The 19946-nt window shown below is 35.2% G+C and overlaps 1 protein-coding gene across 1 annotated transcript in view; it reads right to left on the reverse strand.

Annotated features, from left to right (window-relative positions):
- Window positions 1-9941: 9941 nt before the first annotated feature.
- Window positions 9942-19946, reverse strand: part of MESR6 (misexpression suppressor of ras 6) — a 29491-nt gene continuing 19486 nt past the window's right edge. The window contains exons 2-3 of the mRNA XM_088259452.1: window positions 11401-12307; window positions 9942-10970 (exon numbers count right to left, since the gene is read on the reverse strand). Of these exons, the coding sequence (XP_088115578.1) occupies window positions 10632-10970; window positions 11401-12228 (1167 nt within the window). The 5' untranslated portion in view covers window positions 12229-12307 and the 3' untranslated portion in view covers window positions 9942-10631. The remainder of the gene's footprint in view (window positions 10971-11400; window positions 12308-19946) is intronic.

The raw sequence follows: 19946 nt of genomic DNA on the forward strand, positions 1-19946 counted from the left end.
GGGTAGCTTAGATAATGTAGGCAATACAATAAGGCGTAGTAGGCAGTGGTCGTGTTTCTAAGTGGAATGCGGGTAATCCAGATTAGGCACTGCTTTTCTGCCTATATAGAATAAACGCTTCTGGATATACCAATATATTTTTAAAAACAAATAGGTCACTTTGTGATACAAAAATTATCTTACACAAGACAAGATACAACATTAACTAATTCCGCAAAAATGCCAGTTACTTTCGTACTTTCGTAAGTAGGTAAGAAGAGCGACGAATTAAGGTTGTTCCACGACGGCTTCATAAAAGACCGGGAGCATATGATATCCATCAAAAAACGGAAAATTCTTTGGACACATAATTGCCTGCTCTAAACCGTAATTCGAGGGAAGGTGGAAGGAAGGAGAGGGGTAGAAAAATGAAGGATGTCATGACAGAGGGACGTCAGGAACTGGACGGGTCTCGGGGTGAAACACCTGTTTTATGTCTTCATGAGCAGGGTCCAGTTAAAAGACACGATAGACACGGTGTCTAATGAATTTTATTCACAACAAAGTTTTTTTCTGATCTCTAATCCTGGATTGACTTTTGTACAATGAAACCTATCCATCATTTTTACTTTGGTAGACTCTTATGGGACTCCATTTCCACAGTATTGCATGGAACGTATCCACCGTGTACCGTGTAAAAATGGAGTCCAGTTTATAGTACAATTAGTTAGTACGCAGAATAGTATGGGCACGTATTTAGTTAGGTACTTGATATGGAGAGATAAACAGTTTGGGCAACAAACAACAGAGTTATTGACAGGCGGCCGCGGTAGGTACTTACGGCGGGTAGGTACCAGCGCTGCTAAGTAGGTAGGTACTCGGTATTTGGTAAACAACAAATAGTGCTAGCTGCTAAGGCCACACGTCGGTAGATTTTTTGAATAACTTTGCTATACCGATCTACTGGGTATGTCTAGACGGTTTCTAAAAAATATAGAAAAATAGTTTGGTTTGGAAAGCTATTTTATAATCTAAATTCTTCCGATCCCTACTGGCTTCAGTACCTCGTCAGATTGACATGGTGTCCATTTGATGGCTAATCGCTTATTAAATCTAGGCCTTCCGGGATTCAGATTCTTGGATATGGGAAAGTAATATATTTTATGCGATACAGATATTAAAAGTGATGTTAAGGGTAAAGGATATCACTACTAACATATGTGTAGCGGAGGAATAGTAGGTACTACTGATTTAGAAGTGGAAAAAGAGGAGAAAGAATAGGGCTAACAATTAACAACAAAAACATTGATACGAATTTGATTAAATCGCCAATGCGTTCTACTAACAAATTTCCCGGTGTAAACAAGGCTTTAGCTTTCAGCTTATAGGACGATAACATCGTGAGGCGCCTTCTAGGTTGTCTTTTCGTCGCATTCCGTAAACAAAACAACATGGGACTTGATTCTCTTGGTACCTAATTTACTGATAGCAACGCCCTGATACCATTTTTAATAATCAACGGCAAATTAATCCACATCCTTAATTAAAACCACATTTTCACTAACACTCAAAGTATTATATTTTTCAAAGTTTTTTTTATTTATGAATTGATTCATAAAAATAAAAATAAACCTGGAAGAATATGCGTATGAATATTAAGAGCAAAGTAAAAATATAAAAGACGTGTGTTAGAGCGATTGCCACTTATGAAGTAGAGACAACAGCAGATATAGCGAGAACGAAATCTCTTATAAGAACTTAAATTAGGACATTTAGGTGCATAAACGGAAACACATTAAAATACCAAATAAGGAACATGGAAGTTCGGAAAATGTGTACTACGGGGGATATAGTCAGATGGGGAAGACAGCGAAAACGATTATGCAGTGTACATGTCAATAGGATGCAAGAAAATAGACTGGCCTGAATTGCTCTTCAAGAAAACCCAGACGGAAGAAAACCACCTGGAAGACCTAAAAAGCGACGGCTTGATAGCTGGCAGTACACGTCACAAGAAACGGATAACGGAACGAACAGATCCTCGGATCCATAAGAAGCAAGTAAAAGAAGAGGATAATGAACGTGAAAGTAATGTAATTTTGGGTATTATTTTTTAACATCTCAGCATATTATGTTGTATAGCTTGGTGAAAATCTTTTGAAGCAAATACCAACATTCATTTGTTGACGATTTTGTTCTTTATTTGGTGAGAAAAGCCGCCGTAACGTAGTTAGTTTGAACAGAGTTCTTTTTCAGATAAATTGCTTATTTTTGTAAATATACAGGATCATGAACATATATTGGGCAGGGTGCAAGTCCCACACTAGTAAGTCAATGTACGAGGGTAGCATTTCTACGACGTAGATTACATTGACCCAACATTATTATCATTTCCGAGAATATATTTATGTTCCAACCTACCTACTCTTTATTCAAAGGGAATATTTAACACCATCTACGTACATAATTTTGTAATACTTTGAACTATACCATATAAATGTTATTTATTGATTCGGCATTCAGTTTGTGGTGTGATATGATTAAATTAAAAGAAAACACTTGTTTTATACCACTTGAGTTTTATATTTTACTACAAATAGTTTCGGAAGCTTTAGATTATTCCATCTACAGGTATAAATATAAACTTTTATATGGATATATGCAGGATACAGGTACTTGTGGATATTTTAGTTGAAATCATGATTTTATATAATCCCTGCCTTGTTGTGCATATAACATATCGCTCACTCCTTTCAAGAACGTCATAAATCAAAAATCGTCAATTTTCAGTTGTGCGTGTTTTCGGAATGCCCAGAAAATGTACTATATCCCAGCAAAAGAGGCATATTTAGAACTTAATATTTGCCCGCTACAGGGCGAAAAGTGTTGTTTTTGCATTTTGAAGAAAAGGTATGGTTTAATTTTTTTTTTTAAACACACTAACTTTTTTTCAAATGGTGAAAAAACCTTCAGGTTTTACCTAAAAAGATCTGTTGCACAGTTAAATTTCAATAAGTGGATTGATATTTATTTTTAATACAATGTATAATATTTTTAAACTTTAAAAACGTTCTCCTGAAAAATCAAGTTTTTTGATTTATGACGTTCTTGAAAGGAGTGAGCGATAAAGCCTCCCACCAGTCTGATGATGTCGTTGACGACAAAACCCGGTCACTGGTCAAAGAAAATATATGTGTACAAAAACTATATAGATTAGTAGTTGTTATTTTATTTTATAAAATTCAGTTCCACCAAGAAATGTCAGTACAAAACATAAATCTAATATATTTAAAAAAAAAAGGTATTCCTCTTGTTACTCTTATCCACACCCAATGACACCCAATGATGTATAGCTCACGGTATGTTGTTGACGCACTGTTATCTTGATCGTTATTTACACGAAAGTAAGGTGGTCAATCCTGCGCTTCAGGTACCACGGTAATTTAAAATAAATATTAGAGTATGAAATCAGTAATATTTATTTTAACCCCCCTGGGAATCGAATCCGGGGTCTCCAGCACGGTAGATAAACGTGCTTACCATTACATCGCGCAGGTGCACAAATCATTATACTTTTTTTTCTTCATCTTTCCATAGATCCTGAGGACCTGTTGCTCTTGACTGCCAGCTATCTCTCCATCTCTTCGGGGGTCTGCTTGGGAATCTTCTGGGGAGAGTTATACTTTGGTAGTTTCCAGGGTGTCTCTTATCACCTTTTTTTTTTAAATGGGTATAGTTATACTTGTTCCCCATTCTGATGGTTACTACATACATGTTTTAAATAGTATCTTTGATATAAGACGGTATATTTCTGTATGTAGTTTTTATCCTCCGTTTTTTATCAGCTCATTTGAGATGTCGTCTAGCCCGGGTGATTTTCTATTCTTTTGACTATATTTATATAATACAAACAAAATAATTTTTAGTAGAAGAATTAAGGGATAAAGAAACAACGATACTTATTAATTCACTTACATTTTTATTTTTATTCCAAATGTCACCAAATGACCGTATAGAGTCTACTTTCTATACGGTCATTTGGTGACATTTGGAATAAGAATAAAAATGTACGTCTACACGTAGACCCTTTGAACTTAGTTAGACATGGGAGATCAAATTAAACAACCGAATTACATAACGACTTCTTCAAACAAGTCCTTACTCAATTCGGTTTTGGTTTTTGATCACTTATGGTGAAGCTAATCAAGCCAATCAGAGCACAAATTTGATTGCAGCTCTTAATATGTTTGAGTATTTGACATTAAAAACTTAAGCTGGAAAGAAATATGAACCGAAAAATTGTAAGGAATAACCCATTCCCGTTCGAGTAACCGAAAGAGTAACAGTTACCCATTAATCACATCTCTAATTTGCAAATTTTAAACTCGTCATACATCAAAAGTCCAGCGTACTGATTAGTTTGAATATCAACTCAGATAGTAAAATAGTTTTTAATAAAATGTTTAGAAAATATTCGTGGAATAAATTAGTTAGAACATCGCTCGGAAAAACAATGTAATAAATTAGAAATAGTAAAAACAATTTGGGAGTGACACACACTATCGGAATGCCAATAACTACACGAGTTTCTATGTATAGTACACGGTCACCAGTAACTTCAAGTTTTTAACGTTTTTATTACCTAAGTATATATATATATATATATATATATATATATATATATATATATATATATATATATATATATATATATATATATATATATATATATATATATATATATATATATATATATATATATATATATATATATATATATATATATATATATATATATATATATATATATATATATATATATATATATATATATATATATATATATATATATATATATATATATATATATATATATATATATATATATATATATATATATATATATATATATATATATATATATATATATATATATATATATATATATATATATATATATATATATATATATATATATATATATATATATATATATATATATATATATATATATATATATATATATATATGGTGTATATGTAAATACTAAATTAATATGTTCTGGTTCCAACCCTTTAGAAATGAAGCATGGAGTTGGCAAAAGAAGGATGAAAAATAATGAATACGGTCGAAATGCGATCCTTCAGACAAATGTGCGGCAAAACGATATATGATAGATGTTCGACTTGTAAAATAAGGAAATAATGCAAGGCTGAGAGTTTTGCATGACACAGGAGTTCATCGAATAAGAATTATCGATTGGAATAATCTTAATTCTATAAAATTGATTTCATTAATTGATTCAGCAGCACTTAGTGATAATATCTATCGATTTTAACATTTACTTTCACATAATAAATATAACTATTTCTTAAAATATACGTTGTTTGAAAATGATGGGGAATCCATCGAAACAAGAGTCACATAAAAGTGGTGACCGGAGCATTTCGTCGTAACATAACGTCGTAACATCAGCGAGCATCCGAAACTATGGATGGAGCGCTCGGCTCGCTATACTGACTATACGAATGCTCGCATCGTAACGTGTTACGTTACCACGAAATGGCTCCAGTCAGTCGCCACCCTTAGATTTTAAGAGAAAGTAGTAAATACCAAGTGAAATTTAAATATGCCTAGACATCCATGTTCTTCTTCATCTTTGATGAGATGTCAAAAAATAATATGAAAATAACTCTCCTGTAATTGGAGATAATCCAGATTTTGTGAACAAGTATTTGGACCCAATCAAAATGTTGCAAATAAAAAAAAAACTTAGTTTTTAGGATAGACGAACAAGAAATAATCAAGCGAGTCTTCTTCTTCTTTGCTCCGTCCCAACTTCCTTCTATCGTATACAACGTCACCTAGGGTCATGCCTTCGAATCGTGTTATCTTTCTGTAGCATCCATGGAATTTTTGGTCTTACTCTAGATATCTTTTGAGGAAAATCCATGGTGATCGCCTGGTTTACAAAATGTTCAGGTCCTACGTGCCTTTCGTCTACCTTACTATTGATATCATGCGTGAACTCTTTATTTAATTTTTCCACAATTTCTTAAAATTTACTGTGACACGTGTTTTGATGCATTCCAGTAGATTTTAAGGAATAGTGACAAGAAAATCTCAAATTAAAAATGGATGGATTTTACCACAAAGTGACTGCCGAATCAATTAATCTTTATTTTATCTCTGAGGGACACTTTAGCTGACCATCTCAGCATTCGCATTTCAGCAGTTTCTAGTTACCAAGAGAAGGTGTTGCATTACATTGTTCAGCATTCATAAAATAATTATGATAATAAAATGACTTAAAGTTAAGTAAAAGGTTTCAAGGAGTTTTTATTCAATCTGTAATGCTTTATTTACCCCTTGATATAGGGGCCTTACGTACTCGTAGGTAGGTGGTTCGGACTTGCGGCGCACCGCGTAGCGCGGCCGCTAGAACGTTGACATTATCAGCGGACCGAAGGACATCCTAGCGAAGCAGTAGTCGGTCCACAGTACTAGCTGCCAGCCTCACTATCATCGAGTGCTAATCACCCACTCATTGAGTGATCGCTATTTGATCGATGATCATTGGCCGATGGTGACCAACGGCAGTTACTTCACGAAACAGTCAAAATATATTTCAAAATTGATCAAAAGGCGAATTCACCAATTCTGTTAAAGTTTTACCTTGTAAAAAATAGGCCATGCGAAAAAAAATATTATCCTTAAATGTTGAAATCTGAAAAATCTTAATAAATTACCGTCGCAATACACATTTATATTACGTACATACACCGAACTCCCAATTCAGATGGTGCATACGTTTGGGCGATACCTTGTAAAAAGTATACTAGAATACGCTAGAATACTGAACTGTCGTAATAGTTACGACGGCAAAATGAAGATTCCTGGAAAAAACAATGATGGCGTTGTTCATGCGCCCCCTGCTTCACAGTTTTTTCCTAATGTACCTTTATTTTTTCATTGTTACATGATCTCTTAAACCCACAAGAGTATTGGGTACTATTACTTCTAAAATAATAAAAGTTTTTGATTATCTTATTCATTCCGGTTTTATTTCTATGTCGTATATTTTAGGAATGTTTGGTAACAACGTCATTCGTAGGATAGTTTAGTAATCTAGGGATACATAAGGTGGATAGGATTAAAACATCAAAGGCAACAACAATTGTTGACTATCACAATCAGATTCGCTTTCACTGTCTGAAGAGAACGTTATGGTAAGGACTGACCGGAGCATTTCGTCGTAACGTAACCTCGTAACATCGCTCGCGGCGAGCATCCGACATTATGGATGGAGCGCTCGGCTCGCTGTACTGACTATACGAATGCTCGCAGCGTAACGTGTTACGTTACGACGAAATGGCTCCGGTCAGTCTCCACCATTATTCCCACTTCATTGAATTCTTTTTTCAAAACGTGTCGGTAGGTAGGTACCTAGTTTGTCCAAATTTCAAGGTACCTACCTACTGTAATATAGTTTGTCCAAATTTCAAGGTACCTACCTACTGTAATATAATTTGTGTACCCTGAAGTACAAAGTACCTACTGCAGTTTCATAGAAGTTCTTGTGAGGTCCTTCTCTTATGCATGAGGCAGACCACCGCGACTGCAAACTGCGCGGCGCGACACTAATTACTCGTAAAAGCATTTTATTTCAATCGATCGACTCCGAGAACCGATTACATTCCAATATGCGATTGGTCTGGAGACATTCATACTGCACTGGTGCCTTTCGGTAGGTACCGGACTGCCATGCTAGTCGCAGAAGGGGTAACTGGCATTGCACCGTTTCGATTCTAATCAGATATCAGACAGTTTTTGCAAGAAATAACACCTATCGTATAACCATGGAAAGTGTCACAATTCTGAACCGTTGAAGTTTTATTTTACACTAACTAACCATCACGCCGCTTCCTCGCAACGGTAGACAGAAGGAATAGAACGACACAACAATCTATCTGTGCAAACAGTCTTCCAGATTCACGCATCTCCTCATATGTACATACCCGCCGATTATTTCGACTCCTGATCTGACCACTTTCAAATATTTGAATTACTTGATCCAGCCAGGTTTTCCTTGGTCTTCTGCTCTTATTTCCAGTTGGAAATAAGAGTAGAGATGAACAAAATTACGAGACGAATGTTTTCGTCTCATATATTTGATTTACTGTTCTTTCTTCATTCATAAGTTAAAACATGTCAAAACCAACTTAAAACACCTTTTCTTATTCCCCATATTATTAATATTTAAAGCATTTACTTTGTGGTTAGTCAATTTTTACATTTTTTTTTACAAAAATGTGAATAATATTAGTATATAACCACTCACCGAGATTTTTATATCTACCGGTTTCGAGACGTACCCGTTTCTTCATCAGGACAATCACTTCCACAGCATGCAAATAATACCAACATTCACCACCATAGCACCATTTACACACTTAAAACTAACTTTACTTTAAACTTACCATTTCTTAATTCAATCGATAATGCTTATCTCACCCTTGGATTTTTTCGTTTTAACACCATTCGAAGATCTATCATACATTGTTTTGCTGCACATTCGTCTGAGAGATCACACTTCGACTGCATTCAGTATACATTCATCCTTCTTTTGCCAACTCCATGCTTCTGCCATACGTGAGACGTTTAGTCAAAAAATAAAACATGTATTAAAAAGAATAAAAAAAAAAAATCTTATATATATATATATATATATATATATATATATATATATATATATATATATATATATATATATATATATATATATATATATATATATATATATATATATATATATATATATATATATATATATATATATATATAATTATTATTATTATATATATATAATAATAATAATAATAATAATAAAATAATAAAACCCTTATCCGCACCCCAATGGTGCATAGGGCACTGTGTCTTATAAACGCAGTGTTATCATGATCGTTTTACACATGAAGGAAAGGTGATCAGCCCTCCGCTTCAGGTACCACCAGTCCATGGTAATATTGAATAAATATTAGAGTGAAAAAATCACTTATATTTATTTTTACCCCCCTTGGGAATCGAGCCCGGGACCTCCAGAACGGTAGCCGAGCGTGCTGACCATTACACTACGAAGGCGGTCTAAATATATATATTTATATATATATATATATATATATATATATATATATATATATATATATATATATATATATATATATATATATATATTTCAAAATTTAAAGCTAAATTGTTCAAAATCTTGTAAACCTAAAAAAGTAATTCTATTCCCTGTCCTTTCCTTTTCTTCCTTTCCTATCACTGCCATCTCCTTTTCTCTTTATCCCATCCTTGTCTCATGTCTCTTCCTTTATATAGACCTCTCTTATGTATAGTTGTGAAGAACTATAATTGGTACTCATGATTTTATTTTTTGTATTCTGTATGTATCATATATTGTAACTGTTGTTCTTCCTTCTAATAAAATAAAATAAAAAATAAAAAATAAAAAATAAAAATAAAAATATTTAAAATAAAACTCAATTAAAAAAATACATTACGGTAGACAGGACTCCATTATGCACTACTATATAGTTACGCTTGCAAATATTCGCCTCACAATTATATTTTACTGTTCTTTCATCAGTCATTCATTCCACATGCTCAAACCATCTCAACACACCTTTCTTAATTTCAGTGATAATCCTTATCTCAGCCTTGCATTCTTTCTTCAGTACTGCGCTTCAAATTCATGGATACTGTCGTTAATATGTTTGACGGTGAAGGGAATGAGCTGAGGGTGAAGAACATTACTGCTATATGGGAAAGGAAATGGAGGAAATATTCTAGGTATAGTGTAGAAGAGAATGAGGAGTACAGAAATGGCTAGGGCACTTGGGGTTGCATATCTGGAGAGGTCACTTTTATACTTACATTGATTAAATAGAAATAAAAATATATATATTTAGAGATGTTTATTAAAAAATATAAAATAGTTATAAGCAACTAATAATTGTTTCTACTTATCTGTCTTTTTTTTCTAGTACAGGTCTAAATTATTCTACAGTTAAAAGATCGTCGTGAGTGGAAAGTTTGAATAGATTTTTTTCCAGTTTCCTGTTACGTCGCATTTCCAGAAGACGGGTTGTCTGATTAGCTCCGTGTCCGGAAACACATGTATTTTTTATTTTATTTATTATCATCTATAATTACAAATTACAGATTATGGCACCCTTATCCGCACCCGATAGTGCATAGGGCACTGCATCATATAAACGTAGTGTTATCTTAATCATTAACACATGATTAAAGGTGATCAGCCTTCTGCTTCAGGTATCTCCCATGGTAATATGGAATAAATATTGAATGAGTGAAAAATTACGTACATGTATATCAGGCTTACAGATATAGCAACTTGAAGTATTTTTTTAAATAATAAAAACACAAATTTATCTCTTTAAAAAATATAAATAAAAATGAGAATAAATTAAAGAAAATGTGTAAAGGTGGGGGACTTACCGGAGCATTTCGTCGTAACGTAACATTCGCGGTGAGCATCCGAGCATCATGACTATACGAATGCTCGTATCGTAACGTGTTACGTTACGACGACATAGCTCCGGTCGGTCCCCACCGTAATACGAATGAATTCAGTCATCGTCGTTGATGAGGTACTGCAGGGTGGGGCTGTCGGTGGGGAAGGCGGCGGCGAGCTCCTGCAGCACCATGGCCTGGATGTCATCCACCTGCTCCTTGGGGCAGTAGTCGTCCCGCGAGGAGCGCGCCAGCGAGACGGCCGTGGGGGCGTGGGGCAGCGCGCCCAGCAGGCGCCGGAAGGGACCACGCACGCCGGCTGCCAGCGCGCGCGGGCCCGCCACGTGGTGCGGCAGCTCCGAGTCGTCGCACGTGCAGCCCGCGTCGTGCACGCCCAGCCAGTCCACCTCGCGGTCCGCGTAGTGCCGCCGCACGCTGCGCACCAGCTCGCACACCTGCGCCAAACCCGACTCTTCAAGTGACTCTACGCAATATCTCAACATACGTCAAGAACAATATACAATCGATACCACTAGCAACCTCCATGATGAGACTCTAAGGTCAATAAAGCGGATGTAATATAGGGGTGCTTAAAAGAAAAAAGCTGGAAGAATAGACTATGAATTTGAGTGATCGCACATCTAACGCATTCATTCTACTTTTAAACTTCTTTTACTTTTTCTACATAGGTCTAGAGATATTTAAATAGTGGTTGATTTCCAGGGTTGAAGCAAGACATTGACAGATAGGCTTTCTTAATTTTCTCGGTACCTGAACATCATGACTATACACCTGCCCGAAGAACCAGGAGCGGAAGAGTCAATTTTTCCTGTGATAAGAGGAATGAATATTGTCACAGGGAGAGATGGGCGATAGCGCACTTACCTCCCTGAAGGTGTGGTCCCTCTCGCCGGGCCAGTCCCCGAGACTGCGGTGGTCCTCCAGATGCTGGAACAGCGCCCTGAGGTGCTCCAGCTGCGACTCCCTGAGCGCCGTCGTCTCCACCAGCCTCGACTCCGAGGGAACCTCTGGCATGTTGAAACTGTACAGCTCCTTGAGCGTACCGTACAGGTTACTCTTCTCGTACAGATCCTTGAATGGGTTCATGGTGCTGAAGAAATCTAAATCGATATCCAGTATGTATTCGTCGAGATTTTTCAAATTGTGCATCATACTCTCGACTAGTTTGGTGGGCGTTTGGGACTCTTCTATTTCCTCGTCTTCATCCTCCTCGTATAAACCCAGAGTGTGCACGGAGAGCGTCACCTCTCTCTTATCAGTCAGCCTGTCGGAGGGACAGTACAGTCCGTCCGTGAAGAAGTAAGATTCTAAACTATTCATTCTGATTTTACCATCGGCGTTTTTGCCGATCGTGAAATTTCTGGAGCCGTCCGCGATCTGGTTCGCCCAGGGCGGCTTGATCCAGACTATCCTCGTAAGGTGGCCCTGGAAGGCCGCGGGCAGGATCCAGTTCTCTATGCTCAGCGAGTCGAAGAGGTCGTACTTCTTGGCGGCCACCTCGGCAGTGAGGTCCCGCGACACGAGGAGGTCGGGATGCGCGTCCAGGTGGATTATAGTGTTATTATAAACTGGCAAGTGTTTAGACCCGATACATCTGTATATGAACGGCAGGACGTCATTGTGTTCTTCGACGATATAAACTGGAATTTTTTTGTACTTCTTCAGCGGCACGGGAATGTCGTCTTCTTCCATGTTGAGCGGGTTTCTTCGTATATATTTATTTCGAAAATACGTTAAAAGTTTTACGAACTCCTCGAGGTATCGCTCATTTCTGAAAGCAAATAAAAACATAATTATGTAAATTGGGAAATAAATTTTATGTTAAACAAAGTAGGCATTTACTTTGTCCAACAACTTTGTTTGACAATTTTGACAGAATGATAAAAATTTTCCGCAATTTACTTTGTGGTCAAACATTTTAACTAAATATTAGTTTTGGTAGTATGATAGTTTTGGTAGAGATTTTAGTCTACCAGTTTCGATATGTTCCCGCCTCTTCGTCAGGAAAATCACTGCATAAACATGCGAGTAACATTATACACCCATTTTATAACCCGGCCCGACTAAAAACGTATGACAAGCGCGACAGAAACTGGCGTCGCGGGTTCGATTCCCGCCAATTGCAAAATAAATTCAAGAATTTTTATTTTCAATCGATCTGGGTGTTTGCGATGTATTTTTTACATTTGCCAACCCTATCCTTACTATCCTAACTGCAGAAAGACAGTTGAAGTGGAGGCGTTGCGGGTTATTTAGAACTAAAACCATTCAAAACTGAATATTGTGTCTTGATGTAGATGTGTGCATAGAAGCTATAGCAGTGGTGTATAGTGATTGTCCTGACGGAGAAACGGGCATATACTGACATTTTATCAAATTGTCAATATTATTGAGATGAACGTGGGTGGACAACGTATAATTGTTTTCAATTCTAACGCAATAAGCAGGGAGGTGAGTGTAGTAATGTACATGTACAATCATACATACTACAGGCCAGGCACCTAGGGACCAAGGGATAGTGACTATACCGACCTATCGTGCGGAATGTATTCAATGAACTGTAAAATTACATTCAGTGATTCATAAAGCTGCATTCCTGGCCGTCCAGGTCGAGTTGAAGGTACACCATTCACAGTTTTCGCATTAGGGTTTTTAGAAAACAATCTACTTTTTATCGAGGAAAGGTTCTCAATTTGTGAGAAAGAGAATTTATTATAATGATCCAAAAAAGAGACTTATGCTTGGAGAGGGACTTACCAATATTTATTGATTGTAATTTATATATTAAATATTAAAATAAAAAAATTTTTGAAGAGTACTAATTTGTATTTTAATATTTAAAAACACATAAGAAATAAAAATTTTGACAATTGTTTCGCCTTGTTATGGCACTTTCAAACGTATTTTTATGTATTTTTTTAGTAATAAAACATAATTTAGTATACTCTTAAAATCAGTGATTGATTTTAACTTTTAATATACAAATTAAAATGGAGTTCTACAAATTAAACGCCAAATCTATAAATAATTTTTTGATTGTACTTGAATTAAGAGTACAATACAGTAATTTTTGTGTCGTTTTTTTTGTGTTTTTTTCAATTTCTCATGTATAATAGGCATGTTTATACACACGTAGATATGCATATTTTATTTTTATGATATTTAATAAACGTCGAAATGTGTTTTTTTTCATGAAGGGTGAATTATTATTTCTTAATACAGACAATAAGGGAGTCGTGGCCGAAAATTTCAGAGTGTCGCTATTTAGCGACACCCCGATATATTTATATCGGGGTTATAAATGAAACGGTCAGTTTCATGGTACACCTCCCTTCCCTCTGTAAGTAGGTCTCCGGGTGCACGTGCACTCGGCGCAGGAGTCTGGCGCTCCGCACTGCAGAAACGGAACCTTCGGGAAGTCGGCGGGAATCGATCCAGAACGTTCCACCCACTCGCGCTTCCTGCACACTAGCGCATACTCGGGATCTTTTTTTCTTTATTCAAAATGGTCGAATTTCACAGTATATCGTAGTCATACAGGAAAAAGTGAACAAGTGCATTTTTTACAAAAACGTGGTCATTGACTATTTGATATCTTACTAGCTTAATATTGCCCTGAAAAAATCCCAAAGCGATTTTAAAATTGGAAGTATAATATATTGACTTTATTATTTTCTTACCAAGCAAAGGTGATTTAAAAGGCCCTCCTGATCATTTTACGTTATGTTAGTTGGTCACTTTCTCCTGTACGACTACGATATTATAATTACAAGTAGAAAAAATATTAAATAATAATACAACAAAAAAATCCCACAACGGCATGGCCTGTGTGTGGGATTTTACATTATATTTTAGGTTAGGTTAGGTGAGATAAAAAGTAGTTTTATATTGTGCAGAAACTCTTTTTTTAGTATGTGAGGTCCGAATTCTGGATACATTCATGAGAAACGCCAGAAAATATCATTTTCATTTTTTATATTATATATCACATCATTTTCATCCAATAATAGGAGTTAATTTTGATATTTTTGAGATGTCAAAAAATAATATGAAAAATAACTCCTATAAATGGAGATAATCCAGATTTGTGAACAAGTATTTGGACACGCTCAAAATATTGTAAAATTAACTGTTTGAAAACGAAACAGTTTGACGTTGAATACTTTGAGTTAATGAAAAAAAATCATCTCTCAGGTAGGAATAGGCTATAAAATTTATAAAGATGAAAGTACGACAACTATAAGCGGTGTTCCATAAGCCGTATATTGGACGTTAGGAATAGGGTTAGGTAATATCGATAAAATTAAGAAAGGTGTGTTGAGATGGTTTGGACATGTGGAACGTATGAGTGAAGAAAGAACGGTTAAACAAATTTATGAGGCGAATGTAGTTGGAAAAAGAAGCAGAGGAAGACCGAGGAAAACTTGGCACACAATCAGGTATGTCAAATACTTGAAAGCGGCCGGGTCAGGAGTCGTAATAATCGTCGGGTATGTATGAGGAGATGCATGAATGTAGAAGAAGCGAAGAATGTTTGCAAAGACAGAGTGGTGTGGCGGTCGATTCTCTCTGCCTACCCCTGCGGGGAAGCGGCGTGATGGTTAGTTAGTTTTAGGAATAGGATTGGTCCCGGTGAGGAGTTTGTAGTCGGGATGTCGCGCTGTTGCTGTCGTGGCGTGGTTCAATGAACGTTTGGACATTTTAATTGCCCATTTCGTGACGTGTGATGCTACTTGCCTCAGCACGGAAACTGCCCTGCCCGCTCCTTGTTCACGGTCGAACTATGATAATGTCGCCAAGCAAGCAATTAAAAAAATCACACTAGCTATTTGCTAATATATATTCAAAAATTTTAAAAAAATTAATGGGAGCCACTGTCAGTAGGTACTTGACAGAATACTAGTACCAACACTGATGTGTGGAAGCAAAAAATGGAAGTGGCTAAAGAAGTATGAAAGTCGATGAAATGCGATCGTTCAGAGCCTCATAGGAATGTGTGGAAAAATCGCTACGATAGAATTAAAAATGAAGATAATAATAAACATAGATGAAGAAGAATATGGAAGTCTGAGTATTTACAGGGCTTATGACCTGTCGTAGGCTGGTTAAGTGGTTAAGCTATCACTTTACACACATTAATCATTCTACCCATGGTTGAAAACCGCACTACTCAAAATTTTGGAACTCAAGCACACATCAATCTCATGAAGCTTCATGTTTTAGGTCACAACATCCATCTATGGTTGGATTGAGAAAGCTTTTATATAACAGAGACCCTTTTTTAAATAACAGCCCTTTTATAAAAAAAAATCATTTCCCGTATACAGCTAAAGCTGTAAACAAGATCCGAACTCCGGATTATTTTACATACAGGAAGACGCCTGAAAACATGATTTTCATTTTTATAATTTCATTAATTGATTCGACAGTCACTATAAAATCGAATAAAATAATCAGTTATAATAGTAAATACCACTATTATAACTGATTATTTTATTCACACTTTGAAATATTTGATAAATTATTTTCCTATTATATATATTTTAGGACATAAAATGAATGAAAAAAAAGACGTACCGACTTTTCGTAAAATTAGCAGAACGTTACGGGATTCAAGTTTCGCTTTTGCGCCGAAACCCTCAGCGCCTACATTTAGTAAACAAAGTCCTCCATTGAAGGTTTCTATCTGACGTCATCACGAGTCCTCTGACGTAACACGGTACGGCACTCGGCACTCGACTGGAGTGTGTGGGTCTGCCCTAGCGTACATACGTGCGTCTGTAGGATGTGAATAGGCATCACCTGTCACCCCAGATTCATTCAATCTCGCTTGATTTAAAACCAATCGCTACGTTGAAGCAGATCGGCTGTCCAAACTTAAAACACAGTAAGGGACGTTTTTTTTGACCAACGTTTTTTTGCATTTTTGGACTAAGTAGATTCTACTTAGTCCAAAAATGCAAAAAACGTTTGTCAAAAAAAAGTCCCTTACTGTGTTTTGAGTTTGGACAGCCGAGATACAGGCGATGGAGCATGATAGTAAATATCGAGTAAAAGATATAACACAATATGGTCTATGCAAGTATAAGATATAACACAATACGGTCTTTACAAATATAACACAGTATGGTCTTTACAAGTACATATACATAAGATATAACACAATGTGGTCTTTATAAATATAAGACATAACACAATATGGTCTTTACAAGTATAAGATATAACACAATATGGTCTTTACAAATATAACACAGTATGGTCTTTACAAGTATATATAAGATATAACACAATGTGGTCTTTATAGATATAAGACATAACACAATATGGTCTTTACAAGTATAAGATATAACACAATATGGTCTTTACAAGTACATATAAGACATAACACAATATGGTATTTACAAGTAAGTATAAGATATAACACAATATGGTCTTTACAAGTACATATCGCTTACTTCTTTCAACAACGTCATAAATCAGAAATCGTAAATTTACAGTTGTGCATGTTTTCGGAATGCCCAGAAAATGTACTTTATCCCAGCAAAAGCTGCATATTTTAAACTCAATATTTACCCGCTGCAGGGCACAAAGTGTTATTTTTGCATTTTCAAGAAAAGGTATTGTTTAATTACTTTTTTAAATATACTAAATATTTTTCAGACGGAGAAAAAACCTTCAGGTTTTACCTAAAAAGATCTGTTGCACATTCAAAAGTTCAGTAAGTGGTTTGATATTTATTTTTAATACATTGTATTATATTTTTAAACTTTAAAAACGCACTCCTGAAAAATTAAGTTTTTTTTATTTATGACGCTCTTGAAAGGAGTAAGCGATATAAGATATAACACAATATGGTCTAAGATAAAACATAATATGATATATAAGTACAGTGGAACCCCGGATATCTGAACTAACTGTGGCTGTGGCCTGTTCGGAGCATTGCTAGCATTTTGAGTGCGTCCAAATCCAATTTGTGAATAAGGATTTGGTCACCCTCAAAATACGGCGATATATCGCTTACTCCTTTTAAGAACGTCATAAATAAAAAAACTCGATTTTTCAGGAGAATGTTTTTAAAGTTCAAAAATATTATACAATGTATCAAAAATAAATTACTAGCCACTTATTGGACTTTTTACTGTGCAACAGATCTTTTTAGGTAAAACCTCTAGGTTTTTTATCCATTTGAAAAATATTTAGTATATTTCAAAAAATAATTAAACAATACCATTTCTTCAAAATGCAAAAACAACACATTCTGCAATGTAGCGGGTAAATATTAAGTTTAAAATATGCCTCTTTTTCTGAGATATAGTTCATTTTCTGGGCATTCCGAAAACATGCACAGCTGAAAATTGACGATTTTTTATTTATGACGTTCTTGAAAGGAGTGAGCGATATCTGCGAACATATTATACTTATATTGCCTTAGCAAGAAAGAAAACAAAATAATGTTTAGTAAAATAAACATATTAAGTTATAATAAAATTGAAATGCCAGCGCGCGAATAAAATGGGCATAAAAATAGCCCAACCTTTCAAGGAATAGCCCACACGAAATACTGTTATTTATAGAAAATTTAGATACTTTTCAAGCGTGGGAGAAATACATTGCGAAAAAGTACGATGTTTTAGAAAAAAGTATTATCGGCACTGAAACTCTAATTCTATAACAAAGAACGACGAAAAAAAAACTGACTTGGTAAACTATTCGTGGACGTTATTGGACTATTTCAATAATCATATTCAAAGCATTTACCTTGCGGTTAGTCATTTTTACTTTCATATTTTTTAAATGTTAGTAATATTATTTATTGATTCGGCATTAACTTTGTGGAATGACATGATTATTTTATTAAAATTAAACACTCGAATATACCACTCTATCGAGTTTTATTTTTATTTACGACTAGTTTCAAAAACGACAGTTGTTTTCATCTTCTGGTACAAGTTAATTGGTTTTAATTTGTACCAGAAGATGAAAACAACTGTCGTTTTCGAAACTAGTCGTAAATAAAAATAAAACTCGATAAAGTGGTATATTCAAGTGTTTAATATTAATAATATTAAAAAATAAAATAGTAATATTAGTATTTAACCTCTCACAGAGATTTTTTTGTTGGTCCTCGGGCCGACTAAAATCGCATGTGATCAACATTTTATGTAGTTGTAAGTGTGTGAATAGTGCTATATTAGTAAGGTGTTGTATTGTTTGCATGCTGGTGTAGTGATTTTGCCGACGAAGAGACGGGTACGTCTCGAAATCGATACACAAAAAATCTGAGTGATAATATACTGACATTACTAAAATTTTTGTAAAATACAAATAACCATGTAATTATTCTTTTGTTCAAAATCTTAAATCATATAAAGTTTACAATATTTTGGTTTTGTCCAAATTCTTGTTTACACATCAGGGTTTCTCCGCTTAATTTCCCAAAATTTGGTCCCACACTACAAAATTTTAGTATGACTTCCAAAAATATGTGTAGTGTTGTCGATTCTGGGTAGAATGGCGAACGTTACACGTGTGTAATTTTCATTCATTTCATTCAAACCCTTATCCGCACCCCGATGGTGCATAGGGCACTGCATCATACAAACGCAGTGTTATGTTGATCGTTAACACATGAAGGAAAGGTGATCAGCCCTCCGCTTCAGGTACACGTGTGTAAAGTGATCCCTTAACCAGCCTACGATAGGTTATGAGCCCTGTAAATACCCATACCTCCATTTTTTTCGTCTATGTTGAGACATCTACAGTTATTTACCGAATGCTTAAAAAATTACACGACTTGAAATTAAATAACTTGTTCCTCAAGACTAATCAATACGAACAAAAAAGGTTAACCTCAGAACGACTTTTAAGTATACATAAAACTAATTGATTTGATTTTTCAGGAGATCGTTTTTAAAGTTTAAGAATATAGTAAAATGTATTAAAACTAAATATCAAGCCATTTATAGAACTTTTTACTGTGCAAAAGATCTTTTTAGGTAAAACCTGAAGGTTTTTTCTCGATTTGAAAAATATTAAGTATATTTAAAAAAAATATTAACTAATACCTTTTCTTCAAATTGCAAAAACAACACTTTCTGCCCTGTAGCGGGTAAATATTAAGTTAAAAATGTGCCGCTTTTCTGGGATATAGGTATTACGCGAAAACATGCACAACTGACAATTGTCAATTTTTGATATATTATATAGACGTCGTTGAAAGGAGTGAGCGACATAACTAACCAACTAACCATAATGCCGCTTCCTCGCAGGGGTAGGCAGATAGAATAAAACGCCACACCACACTGTCTTTGAAAACATTTCTCGCTTCTTCCACATTCATGCATCTCCTCATACATACCCGCCGATTATTTCGACTACCGACCCGGCCGCTTTTAAATATTTGACATTCG

Source organism: Brachycentrus maculatus, unplaced genomic scaffold, assembly GCF_059751285.1.
Source record: "Brachycentrus maculatus isolate JH-2025_06_01 unplaced genomic scaffold, ASM5975128v1 h1tg000117l, whole genome shotgun sequence".
NCBI classification, from domain to species: domain Eukaryota; kingdom Metazoa; phylum Arthropoda; class Insecta; order Trichoptera; family Brachycentridae; genus Brachycentrus; species Brachycentrus maculatus.